Source organism: Megalops cyprinoides, chromosome 14 (assembly GCF_013368585.1).
Source record: "Megalops cyprinoides isolate fMegCyp1 chromosome 14, fMegCyp1.pri, whole genome shotgun sequence".
Classification (NCBI taxonomy): Eukaryota; Metazoa; Chordata; class Actinopteri; order Elopiformes; family Megalopidae; genus Megalops; species Megalops cyprinoides.
The window spans coordinates 31,059,714-31,080,069 of record NC_050596.1 but is presented as its reverse complement, the minus strand read 5'-3'; the positions used below and the strand labels follow the sequence as shown (position 1 = coordinate 31,080,069).

Here is a 20,356-nt window from a genome sequence, read left to right as displayed (position 1 = left end):
ATGTCAAGTGCTGAAGACACACTCACCACTCTGCTAGTTTCATCCCCTCTCTCCTTCTTCAGGAACTCAATAGCTTGAAGAAGTCCACGGAAGTCTGTGATCCCATACATGCGAGCATACTTCTCATATTCTTTGGGATCCACATTCCTCAGCAATTCAACTATGTCAATTTCTTTCTCCTCCTGTGGACTCTTCTGTTTGGATGGTGTCCTATGCAAAAGAAAGAAAACCTTAAATTTCTTGTGGGTGAAGTTTTACCTACAAATCTCCATAAAAATAGTTTAACTTTCAATATGAAGTAACTGGTCCAGAAGACACACTTACTTCTTCAGTTTAGCTCTGAAGTCTCCCTCAAGTGCTGCAACCTCCTTCTTTTCACTGACATTCAAGTCTGTGCTGCATTCAATCTCTCCATGCTTGTTGGATGCGATACACCTGTACTGTCCAGAATCAGTTTTGGTCACTTCTCTGATCTCCAGCTTTGCCTCTTGTCCTTTCTGCTCAACAGTGATTCGGCCACCATGAGTGATCTGCCTCCACTTGCCCTTCATCCATTTAACATTAGGGATGGGATCCCCCCCAACTTTGGCAATGAAAGTTGCAGTGCTCTCTGAAATTATACCAGAAAAGTAAAATGTCAGAATTCCGCAAACAGGCAGTGTTCAAATAGAATTATACACAGAACAATAAATGCCCACACATTTTGCTCTCCTTTAATCCAGTGAATATTTAAGTGTTGTGTTACCTTGTTTTGTCCTATTCTACATGTTCTTTAGGTAGAGGTTCATATCCCTTAGGTGACCCTTGTATTTATGGACTTCTATATTGTTAACAATAGTTATCTCATTGCTTATTTATAGGAACATGAATATTTTTCCATTGCGGGACATCACTACTGTTTTTCTGTTTCAATGCTTGAGTGCGCAGAGGTTGAGGAGGACTGTGCCAGGTTAATTTCTGTTAATAAATGTTTCTGTCACTTACTCTCAGACACTTGGACGCTCTTGGGCTCTTCAATGAAAAACAGGTTGTCCAATTTCTTGACAGGTTTGGCAGCTGCCGGGGCAGGTTCAGTGGGTGCTGGTGCTCCTTTCCCTTTTTCTAAATCAAAATTCAGCTCAATGGTTTACTGGGAGAACATGAGGGTGAGACTTCACAGGCAGGACGCCTGGACAGAAAGGCTGTACTATAGCTAGGAAGAATGACTAGCGGGGCATACTGTTTCAAACAAATTTTATCAAAATAAATATATCTTTGAAGACTTTGCAAATGTGTTTACATATGTCATGCAGGCATTTGTAGATGAACAGAAAAAAATATCTGAAATTTAGCACGAGAAGACTCCACACTGAACACATTTGACAAAATATGAAATTTTTGAACAAGTCTCTCAAGATACAGATGTGTACTTTTGAAAACATGATAAAAAATATTCTGCACATTTAAAAACTATTCTGACTGTGGAGAAGAAAGCAGTATTTACATAAACAGAATTACAGTACCTTTAATTGTCACTTTGCACTTGCAGAATTCACTTCCAGCATCATTGGTCGCCTTGCAGAGATAGTCACCAGCATCTGTTTTCGAAGTAGAGCTGATTTCCAAAGTGGCAGTGCCATCTACAAACGTAATCCTGGTGTGGTCAGAGGGCTTCACCTCCCTCCTGTCCTTCATCCATTGGATCTTCAGTGGTGGGGATCCACGAACATGGCAGCTCAGGTGCAGCCTCTCACCTTCATTCATGGTCACCGGTTTCAGAGGATCATCAAAGACTGGAGGAGTTTTGTGCTCTGAATTGGGAGGGATGCATTGTAATCATCAACACATCAACAGAAACACATCTAAAATACATCAATTAAAACCTTTTTCCATTATAGTTGAAGATAAAAGGTAGTGAAATAGTAAAAATGTGCTAACATTGCAATGTGCAAAACACATGATATACCCAATAAATTTCCTTCTGGGAATGTAAATTAAAACTGGGAATGAACACACTTTTAGTTTCAGCAGAATCACAAAAAAATGTAATAAAATCACACAAATTTACATCAAATACATGTTTAAACTTTTCCTTTCTGGTTAGTAACTTTATACTTTAAGCTTTCACAGTGCAGAGTGAACAAAGAAATCCACTAACAGGTGGCCAATATCATTGGAAATCCCACTATAATTTCACACAGACATCCGTTCAGCTGTTTAACTAGCAAAGATGCAAAGTTGCTCAAGCAAGAGGCAACAAATAAAAACTCACTTAGTGCCTAGCAATCATTACAGCAGTGTACTATGCATACAGTCGAATCAATAGTAATAGTCTGATCATTGTGTTTGTTGGCTGTCAAAGTTCCCTCCCACTTCCCCCTCACTGTCTGCAAAAAAGTATGCAACCATTAAAATTGTTAGGTTAAATGAATTACAGCATACCTGTAATGGCTACTGACACCTGGCAGGAAGCTGTTCCAGCTTCATTGAAAGCCTGGCAGGAATATTTTCCAGCATCAGAGACCTGAGCCTTCTTGATACACAGCACTGCCACGTTGTTCTTGAAGGACATTTCACAGTTGTCATTACTGTAGATTTCACGTCCATCTTTGTACCAGCTGACGCTGATGGGCTGTGATCCAGACACGCGTGCTTCCATCTTCACCAGCTTGCCCTCTGTGTCCTCAAAGGTTTCTGACGGCTTTTTGGTGAAAGTAGGAGGGATTTTGCGCTCTGGAAATAAATCAAAAGAATCGTTATGGATTAAATGATACCTGATAGGTTTGAAGACCGCTACTAAACCAGATCCAAGAGAAGCTGAAAGGAATGAACAGGGTGAGGGCACACATAAAAATTTTTTATATACATAACTAGCTACGTGAACACCAGGATATTAAACCACACAGTTTTTAGGTGGTCAAATACCTTTCACAGAAACTTCAGCGGTACAAGAGTCCTTTCCGACCTCATTACTAGCATGGCAAGAGTACTGGCCAGAGTCTGCTTTATCTGCTTTCAGAATGGTCAACCGTGGGGTGTTATCCACACAGGAGATTGTGTAATTTCCCCCTGCACGGATGTCTTTATGATTCTTTGACCATGTAACCTTTATTGGCAAAGATCCAGTCATGTGGCATTCAAGTTGCACACTGTCTCCGACTGTAACATCCACAGGCAACAGCTTTTTATCAAAAATTGGAGGATATCTTGGCTCTAAAGTGTAAATGGAAGAGTTAAGAATAACACATTAATACAGTGTGTTGCAAGCAAGAGGGCAGTTTAACCTTAGGTTGTTTTGTATTAAATGTGAAAAATGTAACAAACCTTGAAGTGTGAGCTTGGCTCTACAAGAAGCTGTCCCAACGCTATTGGTAGCTACACATGTGTATTCCCCTGAATGTCTCATTTCACCTCTGGCAATTTTTAGGACAGCAGAGTTATCATCAAAAGACATTGAGTATTCGTTATCGTATCTCAAAGGATTGCCATCTTTAAGCCAAGAGACCTCCATAGGAGAGGACCCTGCAATGCGGCACTCAAATATAACTGGCTGTCCTTCAGTCTGCTGGAGACTCTTTATTTTCATAGTGAAGCATGGTGGTGTTTTGACATCTGAAAAAAGAACAGTGAAAAATGTACATTTCCTTTTGTTGTTGTTACAAGGAACTGAAGTATAAACTGTCTGTCTGTAGTGGAAAGGATTAAAGGTGTTTAAAAGCAAGAGGCTCATCACCTTGCACAGATAAACGACAGCTTGAGCCGGCAGATCCTATGTTGTTTTCAGCTTTGCAGGTGTATTCTCCAGCATCAGCTTTGGTAGTGTTGCTTAGTTTTAAAGAGGCATATCCACCAGTGTATTCCATTTTGCAGGTAGCTGTGGATCGGATTTTTGCATCTCCCTTAAACCAGGAAACTTTTATTTCAGGTGTGCCTCCAATTTTGCATTTGAGGCAAACTGCCTCTCCTGCAGTCACATCCATTGGTTCCAGATTCTCAATAAAGTGTGGTGGTTCTAGAGTGAAAAGATACACAATCATAATAAACATCCACTGAAAAAAGATTTAGCAGTACTGATCCATATATCAAACCAATGTTAAAGAAACAAACCTAATATGGACACTTGAGCATGACAGGTGTCACTTCCAGCTGCATTGGAAACTTCGCAAGAGTATCTTCCAGAAGCATCTTTATCACTGTTGAGACACTCCAATATGCAGGAGTTCTCAGTGGTTGTGATGTTGTATTTATAAGAAGAATAGATTTCATGGCCATCCTTGAGCCATTTCACATGTATTTCTGGGGTTCCAGCGTATGTGCATTCAAGCAACAGTGATTTTCCTATTTCAACAGCATGGTCTCTCAATTTCTTCACAAAGTGTGCAGGTTCTAAGTGGAATAATATGGAAATCATTTAGTTCACAATCCGAGAGATCTACATCATGAACAATGAATGGCTCAATAATAATGCCATTGTGAAACATGCTGACTAACCTTTCACAAACAGATTGACGGTGCAATTTTCTTTTCCAGCATCATTAATGATTTGACATGTGTACTCTCCAGCATGGGATTTGTCGATTTTGAAAAGTTCCAGAGTTGCTATATCGCCCTGTAAGGCAATTTGACAACCCCTTCCAGACACTATCTCCTGGCTGCCCCTGAACCATTTCAGTTTCAGAGGGGAGCTTCCTTTGACAGTCGCAGAAAACGTAACATTTCTGCCAGGCATAGCTTCCATAGGTTGTGGCGGTGTCACAAAAGAGGGAGGTTCTAAATCAAGAGAGGAAATAGCTTTAAAGACTGAATTTTCCATTTTGGCAGAAATGGAATCATTCAAAGAAGGGCAAAGACTAATTCATGAACATAAACTCATTAGTTAATACTGTGTATTTACTGACCTTTCACAAATAAAGTAGCACTGGTCTCACTGGCACCAGCCGTGTTTATGGCTTTGCATTTGTACATCCCAGAATCTGTCATCTTAAGAGTGGGAACTTTCAAGGTGCAGGTATTGTCACTAAAAGAAATTTCATGATTTGGCCCACTTCTAATCTCTTGTCCATCATGGTACCAATAGATAGTGAAAGGTGGTGAGCCTGAAACTTTGCAGTCCATTTCACCAGGTTTACCCACAATTGTGTGAGTATCCTTTAATTTCCGTGTGAATGTGGGGGGCATAACTTTATCTGTTTAAAGAAAAGGTTAAAGTAAGTTAAAAAGTAAAGGAGGAATAAAAATAAACATTACTATATTATAGAGAAGCAATGGCTACCAACCTAGTACAGTGAGAGACATTTTGCAGACATCTGTGCCAACCTCGTTCTTAACCTCAAAAGAATATTCTCCAGTGTCACCACTCTCTGCTGACAGAATCTTTAGACTGGAGATCATTTTAGAGAAGGAAATCTTGTACTTCCTTCCAGAAGACAGTTCTACACCATCCTTGAACCATTTTGGCTTCAGTTCTGGTGTCCCAGCTACAGTGCATTCTAGTGTAGCTGTTTCACCTGCAGTGACACTGAAGGACTCTGGTCTATCCACAATAGAAGCAGGCTCTGAAATGTAGGGAAGATCAAATTAATAAGAAAATAGAAAAAAATCTAAATTATAATGTGAAGCTTTCTTTTAGAATCTTTTTACAAACCTAGGACAGTTATGTTGGCAACAGACTCCGCTACTCCAGCATCATTTTTAAGTTGGCAAGTATATTTCCCGGGGGAGGTTGCATCAGCCTTAAAGATAGTCAGGGTCACCTGGTTGTTCTCAAAGGTAATCTTTCGATTGTCACCATCTCTGAGGATGTGATCTTTGTCTTGTACCCACGACACAGTCATTGGTTGGGATCCTTTCACAGTGGCGACCAACATTACTTTTTCACCAGAAATGGCTGTCAAATTGGACAGTTTCTTCACAAACCTGGGCGGTTCTGGACATTGTAAAAAGAATTTAGTGAACAGAAGCATAACAATATTCAAAATGGCAAGATAAACCAAAATGAAGAAGACATACATACTGTATGTTAAACTTACTAACCTCTGAGACTAACTGAAGCACTGCAGGTTTCACTTCCAACACAGTTTGAAGCTTTGCATTGATAATCTCCAACATCAGAGGCCTCCATATTAAGAATATGTAAAGTAGCAAAGCAACCATCATGTACCAACTTGTACTTCCTGCTTTCCTTTAGAGGTATTTTGTCTTTGTACCATGTTATCTCAAAGGGTGGGGTACCATACAATTCGCAATTAAGACTGACGTCTTTGCCCTTTGTAGCCTCCACAGGTTTAGGTACTTTGAGGAAGGATGGTGGATCTAAAAAAGATGAAACGGTTTTGCAATTTTAAATAGGCAGTTCGAAGAATCATCCCAAAGGCAAGCACTTTTTCATGAATTTCACACTTTTCAGAAGAATTTCAATAAAGAAAAAACCAAAAGAATGATCCGCATGCTGCTCAGTACATGCTCTGCATATTCACATTCACAACCATCAATCAAGGTACAAGCCTTTTAAAAGAGTATTTCCATGAAATTTCATATAAATTCCAACATGGCTGTATAAAAGGGAAAATTAGGATTTGTACAATGCCTGACAAGAGCCATGCTATCAGATGCATGCTCCAATATCATTTTTATTGCATTCACAGAAAAAGCATGTCAAAGAAAAGGACCACCAGAATGAAAGATGAACAAGCTGGATCATCCAAAATGCAACAATACTCTCTCCCATGTCTGACCTTTGACTGTTAGTGTGGTGCTACAGCTGATGCTCCCAGCATCATTCTGCGCTTCACACGTATAGATGCCACTGTCCTCAAATCTTGTGGTGAGAATCTCAAGGGCTGCCATTGACTCAACAAATGACATCCTGTAGTTGTCTCCCTCTGTGAGCCTGTTGTCATTTTTGTACCAGCACATTCGAAGTGAAGGTGTGCCAGTCACTTTGCATTCAAGACGGAGTGGCTCACACTGCTTCACATACTTAGTTGGTGGCAGTTTCAGCACAAATTCAGGTGGTTCTGCAAAGCCCAAAAATAGAAGTTAAAACTGAGCTGTGGAAAGATTAAATAAATGCAAGCAACAAAATATATATGGCAAAAGATGAGCTGTTAGAAGATATGAGCAGCAGTTATTTCCATCAACATATGATGGAAAGCAGGGTGACCTTTAAAAAAAGCAAATAAGTGATTTGCATAAACACATGAAGATTTAAAAAGCTCTGAAGATGGAGGGATGGAAGCATGTTGAGCGAAGAGTGGAAAAAAAAAGAGTAAATTCCAACCTTTCACCAATATATTGGCGGTGCATCTTGCAACACCAGCGTCATTGCTCACTTGGCAATCGTAACTTCCACTTTGTGAAATCCCAACAGAATAAAGCTCTAAAAAGCATGAGAAGCCCTCCAGTCCAGCAGAACAGTTTGGTCCAGTTAACAATTCTGTACCATCCTTGAACCATTTCACCATAAATGGTGGTGTTCCTTTCAAGGTACACTTCAGAGAAACAGTAGATTTGGGGAGAACAGCCTGGGATTCCAGTTTTGACACAAAGCTTGGTGGCTCTAAAAATGTATTGAAAGAAAAGTAGGAACTAAGATGGTGAAGACACCCCAAACGGATTCAAGAGAAAAAAGAGGTTTAGTTTGAAATTTGGCAAATTAATGATCATTCTGACCTTTCACCATCAATGCCGCGCTGCACTCACAACTTCCTGCTTTGTTTGATAGTTTACAAGCATATGTCCCAGCATCAGCTTTCTCCAAGTGCTCGATCTCCAAGGACACAGTGTTATCTTCCTGAGCAAGCTTGGGCTTTGCTGTATCAGTAATGACATTCCTGTCTTTTCTCCATTCCACAGACATTGGAAGAGAACCAGAAACTTTGCATTCAAGTCGCACACAAGATCCCAAAACCTCCCACATTTCTGTCAATGGTTTTAGGAAGGATGGAGCAATAATTTGCTCTGCAGAAAAATAAAAACAGTAGTAAGCATTTTTATCTCAGTCAGCTATATGACAATAATTTCTTTTGTTTGGAGAAATGTGCACTAACCTAAAACAACCAATGTAATTTTGCAGCTGCACACTCCAAAGTCATTGGTGACCTCAAATGTATAGTTTCCACCATTGTTTATTTGTGCAGACTGAATTTTAAGACTACTGACATTATTCACAAAACTGAGTTTATGTTGTCTACTGGGCGTGAGCTCCTCGCCATCTTTTAGCCACCTGACTCTGAGTTCAGGAGTGCCTGACACCTTGCACTCCATACTGACTGGATCACCAGCGGTCACATTTATTGTTTCTGGCTTCTCTGTAATCTGAGGTGGTTCTGAAATACAACAAAATAGCACATGTTGAGGTATTTAAAATGGATGAAACCATTAAATCTATTAGAACCTTGATAGGTTAACAGTGTCAAGCTTATCCTTTTTAAAGTCTCAAGCAAAGACAAACCTTGCACCAGAAGAGTTGCAAAGCTCTTCTCCTGTCCTGCCTCATTCATGACCTGACAGGTATATCTCCCACTGTGACAGGCTTCAGAGACAGCAATTCTTAAAGAGGCAACATTGCCCTCAAATTTCCTCTCAATATTAGGATCCTCCAAGATCCAATCATTATCTTTTTGCCATTGCACAGACAATGGTGGTGACCCTGTCACAACACACTGAAATTCGGCCACACCTCCCAACACAGTGGCCACATTTTGGATCTTCTTTACAAATGATGGTGGCTCTAATAATAAATCAATGAAAATTAAAGTTATTTAAAGCATGTTATATACATGGCTTCTTTAATACTTGAAAGTGTAAAAATAACTAACCTTTCATACGGAGTGCAGTCCTGCAAGTGCAACTTCCCACCTCATTTGCAACAGTGCACTTATATTCACCAACATCTAAAACCTCACATTTCTGTATCTCCAGGCTTATAAAACCATTACTTTGTGAAACAATATGCCTTTTACTTGACTTGATTTCCTTGGCATCCTTGTGCCAAGTAAACTCAAATGGAGCTGTTCCTGTAACTTGGCATTGAAAGAATGCATCAGAGCCATTTACAACTTCAAGGGGTATTAATTCCTTCACAAAGGTTGGAGGCTCTGAAACAGGGAATTTATTAAAAAAACATTATTCTGTCTGACAACATTTAAAGCAAAATAGCTTATTTGTATTTACAAAGTTATCAATCAAACTTGTATTTGTAAGTTCTTAATCAAACTATGAACACTAACCTTTCACTTTCAAATCCATGCTGCAGCTCTCACTACCAGCATCGTTTCGTGCCTCGCAGTAATACATTCCACTATCTTTTGTATCGGTTCTGAGTATCTCCAAGCTTGCCATGGAGTTCACAAAAGACATCTTATATTTGTCACTGGGACTGATCTCATTGCCATCTCTGAACCAGTAGATATCAATTTCAGGAGTGCCAGCTACCTGGCATTCAAATCTCTTTGGCTGTCCTGATTTCACCACTGTTACACTCTCCGGTACTGACAAAAATTTTGGAGGCTCTAAAAAAAATCCATATAAATTGCTGTGAGTATTAACAGGCATATGCAATGTAAAGAAGTGAAGATTAAGAGTGAAATAAGTTCAATAAACACCTTTGACAAAGAGGGTAACTTTGCAGGAATCAGAGCCAACATCATTAGTGATCTCACAAGAGTAATCTCCAGAGTCTGAGGTCTTGGCAAAAAAGAGCTCCAGTGAAGTTGAGGTGTTGTCCTTCTGAACTAAGCACTCACGGCCAGACAAAACCTCCTTATTGTTTTTAAACCACTTGATGGTCAATGGTGGAGTGCCACTTAAAAGTACACTTAATTGCACTCTTGCTCCAGGCAAGACATCCATTGAGTCTGGCTTTTCTAAAATAGTTGGCGGTTCTAAAATTAAACACAGTGACCAATAAGATAGTCAGTCTCAGGCATTTGTTCACAATAGCAAACACATTACTGAATATTCTCATTTAACATTACATAGTAAACATACTAACACATAACAAAAATAACTATATTTTGAGTTAAATTTATGTCAAAGAATTCAAAATGACAGTCAAATTTTGTGGTGCGATTATGTTAATAAATAAAGATTTTGCATAAGCGATCTGACATTAATTGTGTACAGCACAAAAAACATATGCAAACCTTTGACAATTAATGAACCAGAGCATTGGTCACTGCCTGCTTTGTTTTGGGCAATACAGGTATAGGTCCCACTGTCAGAACTGGAAAGACGTGTGATTTCCAAAAATGCTGTGTTTTCAAAAAATGAGCATTTATGCTTCTCATCCGTTACTATCTCCTTATCATCTTTGTACCAAAGAACACTCATGGGAAGGGAGCCAGAAACCAAGCACTCCAGGTGGGCAAACGATCCTTTGATACTGTCCATCTTTTTAAGTTTTCTTGTAAAAGATGGCTTGATTATTTGATCTATCATAAAAAGAAAACCATTTAGTAAACATAATCCAAACTGCCCTATTTTATCACTAAAACATTTTTAATACTTTTAAATCTTCAACATAATATTAAAATACTGACCTAGAACAGTAATTGTAGCTTCACACGTGCTGCTACCAACATCATTGGAGACCTCAAACATATACTCTCCACTGTCACTCTTTTCTGTAGCTAGGATTTTTAACATGGAGCTCTTTTCTGTGCTGAGCACTTTATATTTTTGGCCTGATATCAACTCCTTTCCATTCCTCAGCCATTTTGCTTTCAGGACTTTGGTTCCCGAGAACCTGCACTCCAGTGTGGCTGGATCCCCAGCAGTAACACTAATCGACTTTGCTTGTTCTGTAATGTTTGCTGGTTCTGTAGCAGACAAAATACAAAAAATATGCATGAATTTCATCATACATTACTTTTTGTTGCTACTTCTTTTTTTGAAAATGAAATGATCAGTGTATTTGAACCAACCTTTAACAACCAATGAAGCAGTACATTTCTGACTGCCAGCTTCATTCTTTGCCTGACAAGTGTACTTTCCACTATGATTTATCTGAATATTTGTTATTTGCAGTATTGCAGTTTCATCCTCATAGGACATTCTTATATTTTCATCGTCTTTAACCTCACGATCATCCTTTATCCATGATACAGTGATTGGCAATGATCCTTTTAGTATACATTGCATTTTAATTTCACTGCCGACAAGGCAACTTATGTTTTCTATCTTCTGCACAAAGGATGGTGGTTCTAATGAAAGGAAACAGAATATATGTCAAAAAATAGATTATTTAACTGACAGCTAAAAAAACTGCAGCCATTTCCTGAATGAAATGATAATTTCACTAACCTTTCAGTGTCACGTGGCAATCACATGAAGATGTTCCCACTTCATTTGTAACAGTGCATTGATATGTTCCAATATCTGCTGCTTCACATTTTAGAATATTGAGGTTAACTGTGTCATTTTGTGAACTTATCTTGTGTTTCCTATCATTTCTAATTGGTTTACTATCTTTATACCATGAAATTTCAAATGGAGCTGAGCCAGAAACATTTCCCTCCAGCACAACATCAGACCCTCTGACAACTTCCATGGATTCCAAAACCTTTGTAAAGGTGGGCGGTTCTACAACAAAAATGCATAAATTGAAGTATTGCCTCAAGATGATAAATAATAGGAAAAACTGGAAACAAAAATGATAAATATTCATGACTTTACAAACCTTTGATTGTAATTATACTTTTACAACGGTCACTGCCAGCTTCACTAGATGCTTCACAAATGTACTCCCCACTATCATCAACAACACTGGCATCAATTTCCAGGGAAGCCACTGAGTCCGTGAAGGTCATTTTGCACTTATCATGTGAGCTGATTTCAGTGTCATTCTTGAACCACTTAATTGTAATCACAGGACTGCCAGTTACTTTACATTCCAAAACAACAGGACTTCCCTTCATTATAAGTTTTGAATATTCAAGCTTCTTCACGAACTTTGGAGGTTCTAGAAGAATATTTTTGACAAGAGTTATATGAAGAACCAACAAAAAATATCCCACGTAAGAGATTAAAAGTGACATGAGTAGAGTAATAAATATGAGTAGAAAATGCACCTTTTACAAACAAGGTAGCGGTGCATGTCACCTTCCCAGCATCATTGGCAACTTGGCAAGTGTAGGTATCTGAATCAGTTGGTTTCACAGAGTGAAGCTCCAGTGAACTTGAGGATGCATCTTTCTTGATAAAACATGTTCCTCCAGTGGACATTTCCTTGTCCCCTTTGAACCACTTAATGGTAAATGGTGCTGTGCCAGTGAAAGCACTCTTAAGAGTAACTTTTGCTCCTGGTATGACATTTTGGGAGTCTGGCTTTATTGTGAAGGTTGGAGGTTCTGCATTTTGTTTAGAGGAAAAAGAAATGGAAGGACAGAAGAAACCATCCTTTATCAACAGCATAACAAAACCAAGCATAATTCAACAAGAATATCTGATTTAAATTGATAATATGCTCATGAAAAAGAAGAGCATTTCTCAGGGGAAATAAGATCTGTTATAAATAAATCTAAATACAAGAGTGACAGAATTGTTCTTCAAACCTTTTACAGATACAGTTCCACTTGTCTCACGGGTTCCTGCTGAATTAGTTGCACGACAAGTATATATTCCAGCATCAGACTTTTCTAATTCCTTGATTTCCAAAGTTGCAGTGCTTTCTGTGAATTCTGTTTGGTATTTTCCACCAGTTGTGATTTCAGTCTCATCTTTGTACCAAGAAACAGTCATTGGCTGAGAGCCAGAGACTTTACATTCCATACTGACATTGGAGCCAAGAATTCCATCAACTTTTTTAAGAAGTTTTGTGAAGGTTGGTGGTATGATTCGATCTGTTTAGAAGAAAGAACAAGCTCTATCAGAATGGAAAAATTCATTCTGTATAAAAAAGCATCAAAACACTAAAAGGCTGAGTAAATCTAAAACCTACCTAGCACAGTAACAGAAGAAGAACACTGGTCTTTTCCTACACGATTGGCTACTTCCACCATATATTCACAGCTGTCTCCTTTTTCTGCTGCAAGAATTTTTAGGGTGGCCACATTATCTTTAAAGGTCATTTTATATTTACGGCCGGCTGTTATTTCCTTTCCATCACGGAACCACTTCACTTTGAGCTCCGGGCTTCCTGCTACTGTGCACTCTATAGATGCTGGGTCTCCTGCTGTCACGCTAATGGATGGAGTTTTGTCTACAATTCTAGCCGGTTCTAAAAATGGAGTAAAATAATGTAAGAAGAGTTAACAGAAATTAATTAATGACATTGTCAAACTTTGTGAAAGCTGAAAATAGCTGCTGACCTTGAACTGATAATGTGGCTTCACATTTTTGTTTCCCAGCTTCATTTTCAGCTTGGCAGGTGTATTTGCCACTATGAGTTATATTAACAGTCACAACTGTCAGAACGGCGACATTGTTCTCAAATTCCATTTTTACATTAGAATCATCATCTCTCAGTATTTCAGAATCCTTCATCCATGTGACCTTGATTGGTAATGACCCTTTTAGAGTGCCTTGTAGTCTAACAGTACTGCCCAAAACTGCTGAAGTGTTTTCAATTCTCTTTGAGAAAGATGGTGGCTCTATATTAAGAGAAAACAATGTTTGTCAATATACGCATTGTCATAAAAAGAACTGCTTCATTTATACAAGAGGCTCTTTAAACCTTACTAACCTTTCAGTTTAGCAGATGATTTGCCAGAGATTTTCCCAACATCATTTGATACCACACATTGGTAATCTCCAACATCTGCACTTTCAAATGAACTGATCTCCAAACAGGCAGTGGCAGCTTGGGAGACAATTCTGTACTTTTTATCAGTTGTAACTTGTTTTCTATTCTTAAACCAAGTGATTTCAAAGGGAGTAGTACCAGCAACTTCACATTCAAATATAGCAGTGCTTCCTCTTACTACTTCTACCATTTGCAATTCCTTTTTGAAGGAAGGGGGTTCTAAGAACAGAAATAAGATGACATGTCACCATTGCATATAATTTAAAAGAGGAACACAACTGAATCCTTAAAAATGTAATTACATTAAGACTGGCAATACCACACACCTTTTACAGTTAACTGAGTACTGCAACTTTCACATCCAGCTTCATTTAACACTTCACAGGTGTAATTTCCACTGTCTTCCACAAAAATTTCCTTGATCTCTAAGACAGCAAGGCCACCCTTGAAGGTGATTTTGTATTTCTCTCCACTGCTTATTTCTTTGTCGTTCATGAACCAGGTGACGTGGAGTTCCGGTGAGCCTTTAACTGTGCACTGCATGCGTGCAGTCACACCCTGTTTCCAAAGGATCTTTGGTTCCAGTCTTTTAACAAAGGTTGGGGGCTCTACAGGAAGTATTTGATTGCAAAGTGAGCCATTTAGAGTGAAAATATTAGTATATCAAGTAAAAAATGAATTTCAAATAAACATAATCAAAGTAAAAAGACATCCAAAGAAGGTAAGAAGAAATAAGTAATTGTTTTAACTGAAGAGGCGGCTGAGGGGACAGCCTTTTTTTTTTTTTTTTTAATCAATATATCGGTCTTTTCACACACAAAAGATGTTAACTTCCTGATATGGATATTTGCTCATTCACAAATACTACACAAAACAGGAAAATTAACTCCCATGTCTTACCTTGCACAGTTACCATGGAAGAACAGTTACTGCTTCCAGCATCATTTGCAGCAGTGCAGACATACATCCCTGTATCTTTAAGTTGTGCATATGGAATTTCAAGAGTGGCAATCTTGTCTTCAAAAGAAATTTTGTGATCCATGGTGTGATGCAGCTTCTTGCCATCCCTGGTCCAGGTGATGACCACACCAGTGTCTTCATCCACCTGACACTCAAGCCGCAGTGGGTTGCCCACAGCTACTGCCACTGACTCAAAGGTTTTAACAAAGCTGGGCTTGTTAATCACTCTCAGTTCTGTGCTGCATATGTCTGTTCCCACGCTGTTAGATGCTTTGCAAAGGTATGTGCCCTGATCAGTGAGTTGAAGATTCAGAATTTCAAGAGTGTGCTTGTTCTTTTCAGAGAGGATTTTGAAGTTTCCCTCTGAGGAAATGGCAACATTGCCTTTTTGCCACACAACATTCATTGGGGAGGAGCCGGTAACTACACACTGAAGTCTTGCTTGTTTTCCCACATATACGGTCATTGGGTCAGGCTTAGTAACAAAGACAGGTGGAAAAACTTCTACAAAAATTCAAAACAAAGGAATATTAATTAAACAAGTTCAAATAATTTTCAACAAGATACAATGATACAAAACAGCTTTTCAAGAATCTAGTACTGTGGACAAAATAAGATCAATAAAATATTCAATTCCCACCTTTAAAATCTGAAGAATGTCTCAACTGACAGTTAAATAATGTGAAATAAAACTTTTAATTCAACTTACCAGTCACTGTGAGGGAAGCCGAGCAGCTGTCACTGCCATGTTGGTTGGTGGCTTTGCAAGTATATTCAGCGCTGTCGGCTTTGGTTGGGTTCAGCAGCTCCATCGAAGAGGTGTGGTACCGACTAAGGATCCTGCACTTCTCGCTGTCTCTGAGCTCAGTGCCAGACTTGTACCACTTGAACTTCACATTTGGAGCTTCCTCAATCTCGCACTCAAACTTGGCATTGCTGCCAAGATTTATTTCCAGGGGCTGGATTTTATGCCTAAAAACGGGTGGCACTGAGTAGCCATGGCAAGGTTGGTGGGGAGAAGAAAAAAAAAAACATATTAGCACATTGTCAATGATTCAGTGTCAATGATTCACATTGTGCCGTTAGAGTGGGGAGGTGATCAGCTGAAACGAGGATGATAGGGGTGCATACACTAGTAATCCTGGGAGTGACTGTGAAAGGAAAGGGTGGAAAATATTAGGAGAAAAAAAAAACATTATTTTACAATGAAGATTTGGTGAAGAATGAAACTGTGAGGTAATGACACAGAAAACATGCACAAATGTTTTGGTGTTCAGCTGAAAATGGTCCAAAGAGAATACGCATGCGTTTCATGAAAGCAAAATGAAGAAAAAAAAAATTCCAAAAACAGTGAAATGAAGAGCTGGAAACAAAGCAAATAGTGAATGGATCTGGGGTTGGAATTTAAATAAATCAATTGTTATTAGTGATTACTGAAATGATTTAAATGAATGAATGGCATTCAATTCTACACAAGCTGCACAATACAGCAAAAAGTGATCATAAGGTAATATTTTATTAAGAAAAATCCTCAAAAGAGGAAGAACTAAAAATAAAATCTAAAGCGATTGTCTCTTAAGATCAAAGAATAAAACGAGAGAAAGTGAGACAAACTGTTAGTCATGAAGTAATATAATATTGAATTTACGAGTATACAGTAAAATTAAAAGTTAGCTGTTCAAAGAAACTGTCAACAGTATATCCCCATAATCCAACCTCTTAAGACAACTGTGAGTTTCGATGATGTTGAAGTCTTGCCAGCTTCATTCACAGCCTCACAGATAAATTCTCCTTGGTGCTTCTCCTTGATAACCTTGTCAATTACGAGCGTATAAGTATCATGATCCTTTGAACATCGGAACTCCTTGCCAGATTTAACCAATTTTCCATTGAAAAGCCAGTTGACCTTTTTAGCATATTTTATAATTACAGAGAATGTAACCTTGCTATGCTCGTCTATGGTAATGTCTTCCAGAAAAGTTTCTATGATAGGGTAATCTTTGGTCTGTTTTTCTGGGGGCTTTGTTATAACAACTTCCTCTTTCAGAAACTCCTCTCTTCTTTCTTTTTGTATAACAACGTCTACTGTGTGGTCAGCTGGGATTGGTGCCAGAGGCATATCTGTAGTTATATCTGCTGCCCCCACATCTCTCTCACGGCCTTTTACTGTCACAGTTTTGACTTCCTGCCTGGTCATCTGCATGGACTCCTGGAACTTTGACTCTGTGGCCACTTTCATTACCTCAGATCTCGCTGAGCCTTTGTAAAAGATTTCTTGTGATTCTTGCATCATGGTATATTCTTGAGCTTTCGCACTTTGGAAGAATGCTTGAGCTTCAGTCTCAAGTGCAGCAGAATGAGTTTTTGGTCCAGTGAAATCTGAAACGCTCTCTGCAACTGTAACTGTCTCCACCATGGACGACAGCATTTCCTTTGAAGCTGTGCTGCTAACCTGTAATCTCTGAGGCCTATCAAACAGCTGAGTACCTGGCTGTTCTAAGGTCAGGACCTGCTGTTCACAATGAATGATGGAGTACAAAGCTGCTTTAAGCTCATTCTTCAGATCAGCAGTCTGAGGATAATCACCTTCAAAACCAATGGTTATTTCCATAGGGGCGCCACTTGTTGTAATAAGGTATGTGAACATGGTATATTTAGGTTCTTTGACTACCTTGACTTCCTTTACCTCAACAGCTTGTATGCTTTGTGCAACTTCAGCAAGAAGCAATGGCTGTTCATGTGCTACAGCAGTCTGCAGTGCACTCTTAAGCTGACATCTGATGTCTAATCCAAATGGTTTTGGTACCTGGATGACAAAGGTAAGCTCTTTTGGAAGAGCCTTACTTTCTTGGGATTCGTGGACCAGTAAGGCCCCCCTCGGCTGTGTTGTGATACTAACTGCAGTTGTCTCTGATTTTATTATTTCCCTTGACTGTTCACCAACCATAATCTGTTTTTCTTCCATTTGTATTGATTGTCGCACTGACTGACCCTCTTGAATCTGGACTGCAAAATCTTGCTGTGCTGCCTCTAAAGCAACACAACTCTCAGTTGAGATTGCTTTCTCCTCTATGTGAATTGGCTCAGTGGGGACTTTTGGCTCGACTTCTGTTTTACAAAGGGAAGTCTGAACCCCTGCCAAGATATCAGTGTGTCCCTCTTCCATAGCTCGACTGTCTGCTGAGGTCACTACGTGCATAATATTCCAGCGATCCTCCTTCTGCACTGATGCCCGCTGCTGTTTCACTTCAGTGGTGAAGGGAGTTTCCTTCGGCAGCTGCATGGGCTCTGAAATCACTTGAAGAATAGTTTGAGGTTTTGGTTCTATTATTTGCTCAGAGTGGACACCTGTGACTGACACATCAAGGTCTGTAGAATAATCAGCAATTAGCTCCCTTTTCTCCTCTGTGCTTATCGCATGTCTGCGAACCCTTTCCTGTCTCTGCACAGCTACCTGCTGGCTGGGCCTTTCAACAGTAAGTATGCTTTCTTTAGATAATGTCGTTTCTGGGTGAATAGTCTGGAGATGTAAAGTGGCAGGAGCTTCTTTTGTGGGCAGAATGGAAAATACACTGTCTTCAGAAGAAAACTGAAATGTCTCTTCACAAGTAATAGATTTCTGTTCATCTGTCGAAACTGTATGCAACATAGTGGGGCTTTTTGTAATATCTGCTTGCTCTGCTACTGGCTTCTCACAAGTAAATCTGCCTTCAGAAGGAAGTGTGTTCTGGTCTGTTATCACCTGTAAGTGTTTGACCTGGTCCACTTCTCTTCCTGAATGCACTGAAACAGCGCTTTCTAAACCCGGTATTTGTTTTGTGTGTTCGGCCTGGAGCTCATGCTTTTCTTCAGCAGTTAGAGCTGATTTAACAAATCTATCCTTGCCCAGTTGTGCCCTCTCTTCCTCTGGTTTGTATACGTCAAATCTCTGTTCTTTTGATAATGTGTGTTTAGTCTCACTAGCAGATAGAAAAAACGGCTTAGGCAGTTCCTTCACTACTGAAGACTGTGTAGCAGAGTCTAAAGAGGAGAATTCCGTTGAATGGGCTTCAGACATTTCTTGTGTCTCCGTTGATATGGCAGAGTACAATATTTTGACACCTTCTTTTACTCTGTAACTTTTTTCCACTTCAGGTTTAGGAATAATGTCAGATTTTTCTTTCAAAATTGGTAATCTGGTTTCTACCTGGTGACCACTGACAACATGCTTTGGCTCAGGAGTTGGCTTTATCTTCTCAGGCTTCCTGTCACTTAAAGACTCAGCTCGCACAGTGACTACTGGTGTTATTTCCTCTGAAATGGCAGACATGAGCTTTGAGCTCTGCTCCCGAGTCAGCTCTACCTCTGTGACCTCTGGACTTTGGATGCGTTCAGAGTGCTGCTCTGTGAAACCATGGCTTTCCTGAACAGCAGAGGTGAAGGACGCCATGTGGAGCTGTCTCCCAGGTAATGCCGCAGTTGGACGGAGCTGAGTGGGTGCTATCATCACCCTCTCCTCCATATCATGAGACTGCAGCACTGCAGCTTGGTGGGTGACTTGCTCTCTCTGCAAGGTGGCAGCTGAGATTGCCACCTCTTGCAAAGTGTCCACCTGCTCACTGGCTATTGTCTGCCTAGCCTCAGTGCCGATGGTGTAAACCATCTGATGTCCTTCCTGCAAGCTGGCTCTGGCCTCCCCTGGAAGATTCACCATGTACAGACGAGACTCAGTAGCCTGCTCAGTCATGGACACTTTGTAACCTTTTTGCTTCTGAAAAAACAGGTGATCCTGGTGGCTAGAAACAGAGACAGTCTCACGGAACACAATCAGTTCAGCGCTGCAAGAGGCCTCCCCAGATGGGTTGGATGCCCTACATGTGTAGAGACCACTGTCTTCTTGCTGGATGCCTTTCATGATTAAGTACCCAGAACCATCTGGGTTATTTACCACAGAGAAGTATTTACTGGGCTGAATTTGGTAACTACCCCTAAACCACTGAATCTCAGGCAGTGGGTCCCCAGTCACTTTGTATCGAAATTGAGCCTCACCTCCCTCTGTGCACTGTATGGGTTCTATCGCTGTGGTGAAACGAGGGGGTTGGCCAGTGACTCTTACCACTTTCTCTACCCGATGCTCTTGTTTGGGCACCCCCTTCACTCTAACATGCAGGAATGCAGAACAAGTTGATTGACCAAACCTGTTGCTGGCAGTACAAGAGTACTCCCCTTCATACTCTGTCTTCACCTGAGAAATGATCAAAGTATATTTGTGTTCCTCTTCAATAATTTTGTAAACTGATGAGGATTTGATCTCCTGTCCATTATGAAACCACTGAACTTTAGGCTTTGGAAAGCCAGACACTGTGACAGTAAATTTAGCCGTGTCTCCAACAGAGATATCTGCTGGTGCTAGTTGGGTCAAAAAAACTGGCTTTTCTTTTTTCTTTTCTAATGTACTTGAAAAATATTGAGACTCTGGCTTGAGCTCAAGTGTTATTTTTTTTGCTAACTGTTGGCCCGTGCTGTAGAATTCTTTTTTCTCTTCTTCAGTTGAGACAGTCATGCTAGAAAATGCTGTAAAAAATAATACAGTTTAGATTTACTCAAAATATCTATACTTCAAAGATCCCATTTCCTAAGCTGTGAGAGGTTTCTCCATGTTTAAGTTTCATTCAGTACTGTGCTGTTCCGAGG

At 39.7% G+C, this 20,356-nt stretch overlaps 1 protein-coding gene across 1 annotated transcript in view; it reads right to left on the bottom strand.

Moving 5' to 3' along the window:
• ttn.1 (titin, tandem duplicate 1) overlaps positions 1-20,356 on the bottom strand; it is a 166,335-nt gene that overhangs the window by 115,075 nt on the left and 30,904 nt on the right. The window contains 35 exon segments of the mRNA XM_036544927.1: positions 27-210; positions 325-610; positions 985-1,101; positions 1,503-1,790; positions 2,422-2,712; positions 2,905-3,192; positions 3,304-3,591; positions 3,713-3,991; positions 4,087-4,365; positions 4,471-4,749; positions 4,878-5,165; positions 5,256-5,534; positions 5,624-5,905; positions 6,013-6,291; positions 6,714-6,995; positions 7,259-7,537; positions 7,651-7,938; positions 8,028-8,306; positions 8,432-8,710; positions 8,799-9,077; positions 9,210-9,491; positions 9,585-9,863; positions 10,521-10,799; positions 10,905-11,183; positions 11,284-11,562; positions 11,660-11,941; positions 12,051-12,329; positions 12,534-12,821; positions 12,920-13,198; positions 13,290-13,571; positions 13,664-13,942; positions 14,050-14,331; positions 14,624-15,187; positions 15,393-15,671; positions 16,400-20,236. Coding sequence (XP_036400820.1) covers positions 27-210; positions 325-610; positions 985-1,101; positions 1,503-1,790; positions 2,422-2,712; positions 2,905-3,192; positions 3,304-3,591; positions 3,713-3,991; positions 4,087-4,365; positions 4,471-4,749; positions 4,878-5,165; positions 5,256-5,534; positions 5,624-5,905; positions 6,013-6,291; positions 6,714-6,995; positions 7,259-7,537; positions 7,651-7,938; positions 8,028-8,306; positions 8,432-8,710; positions 8,799-9,077; positions 9,210-9,491; positions 9,585-9,863; positions 10,521-10,799; positions 10,905-11,183; positions 11,284-11,562; positions 11,660-11,941; positions 12,051-12,329; positions 12,534-12,821; positions 12,920-13,198; positions 13,290-13,571; positions 13,664-13,942; positions 14,050-14,331; positions 14,624-15,187; positions 15,393-15,671; positions 16,400-20,236 — 13,442 coding nt within the window.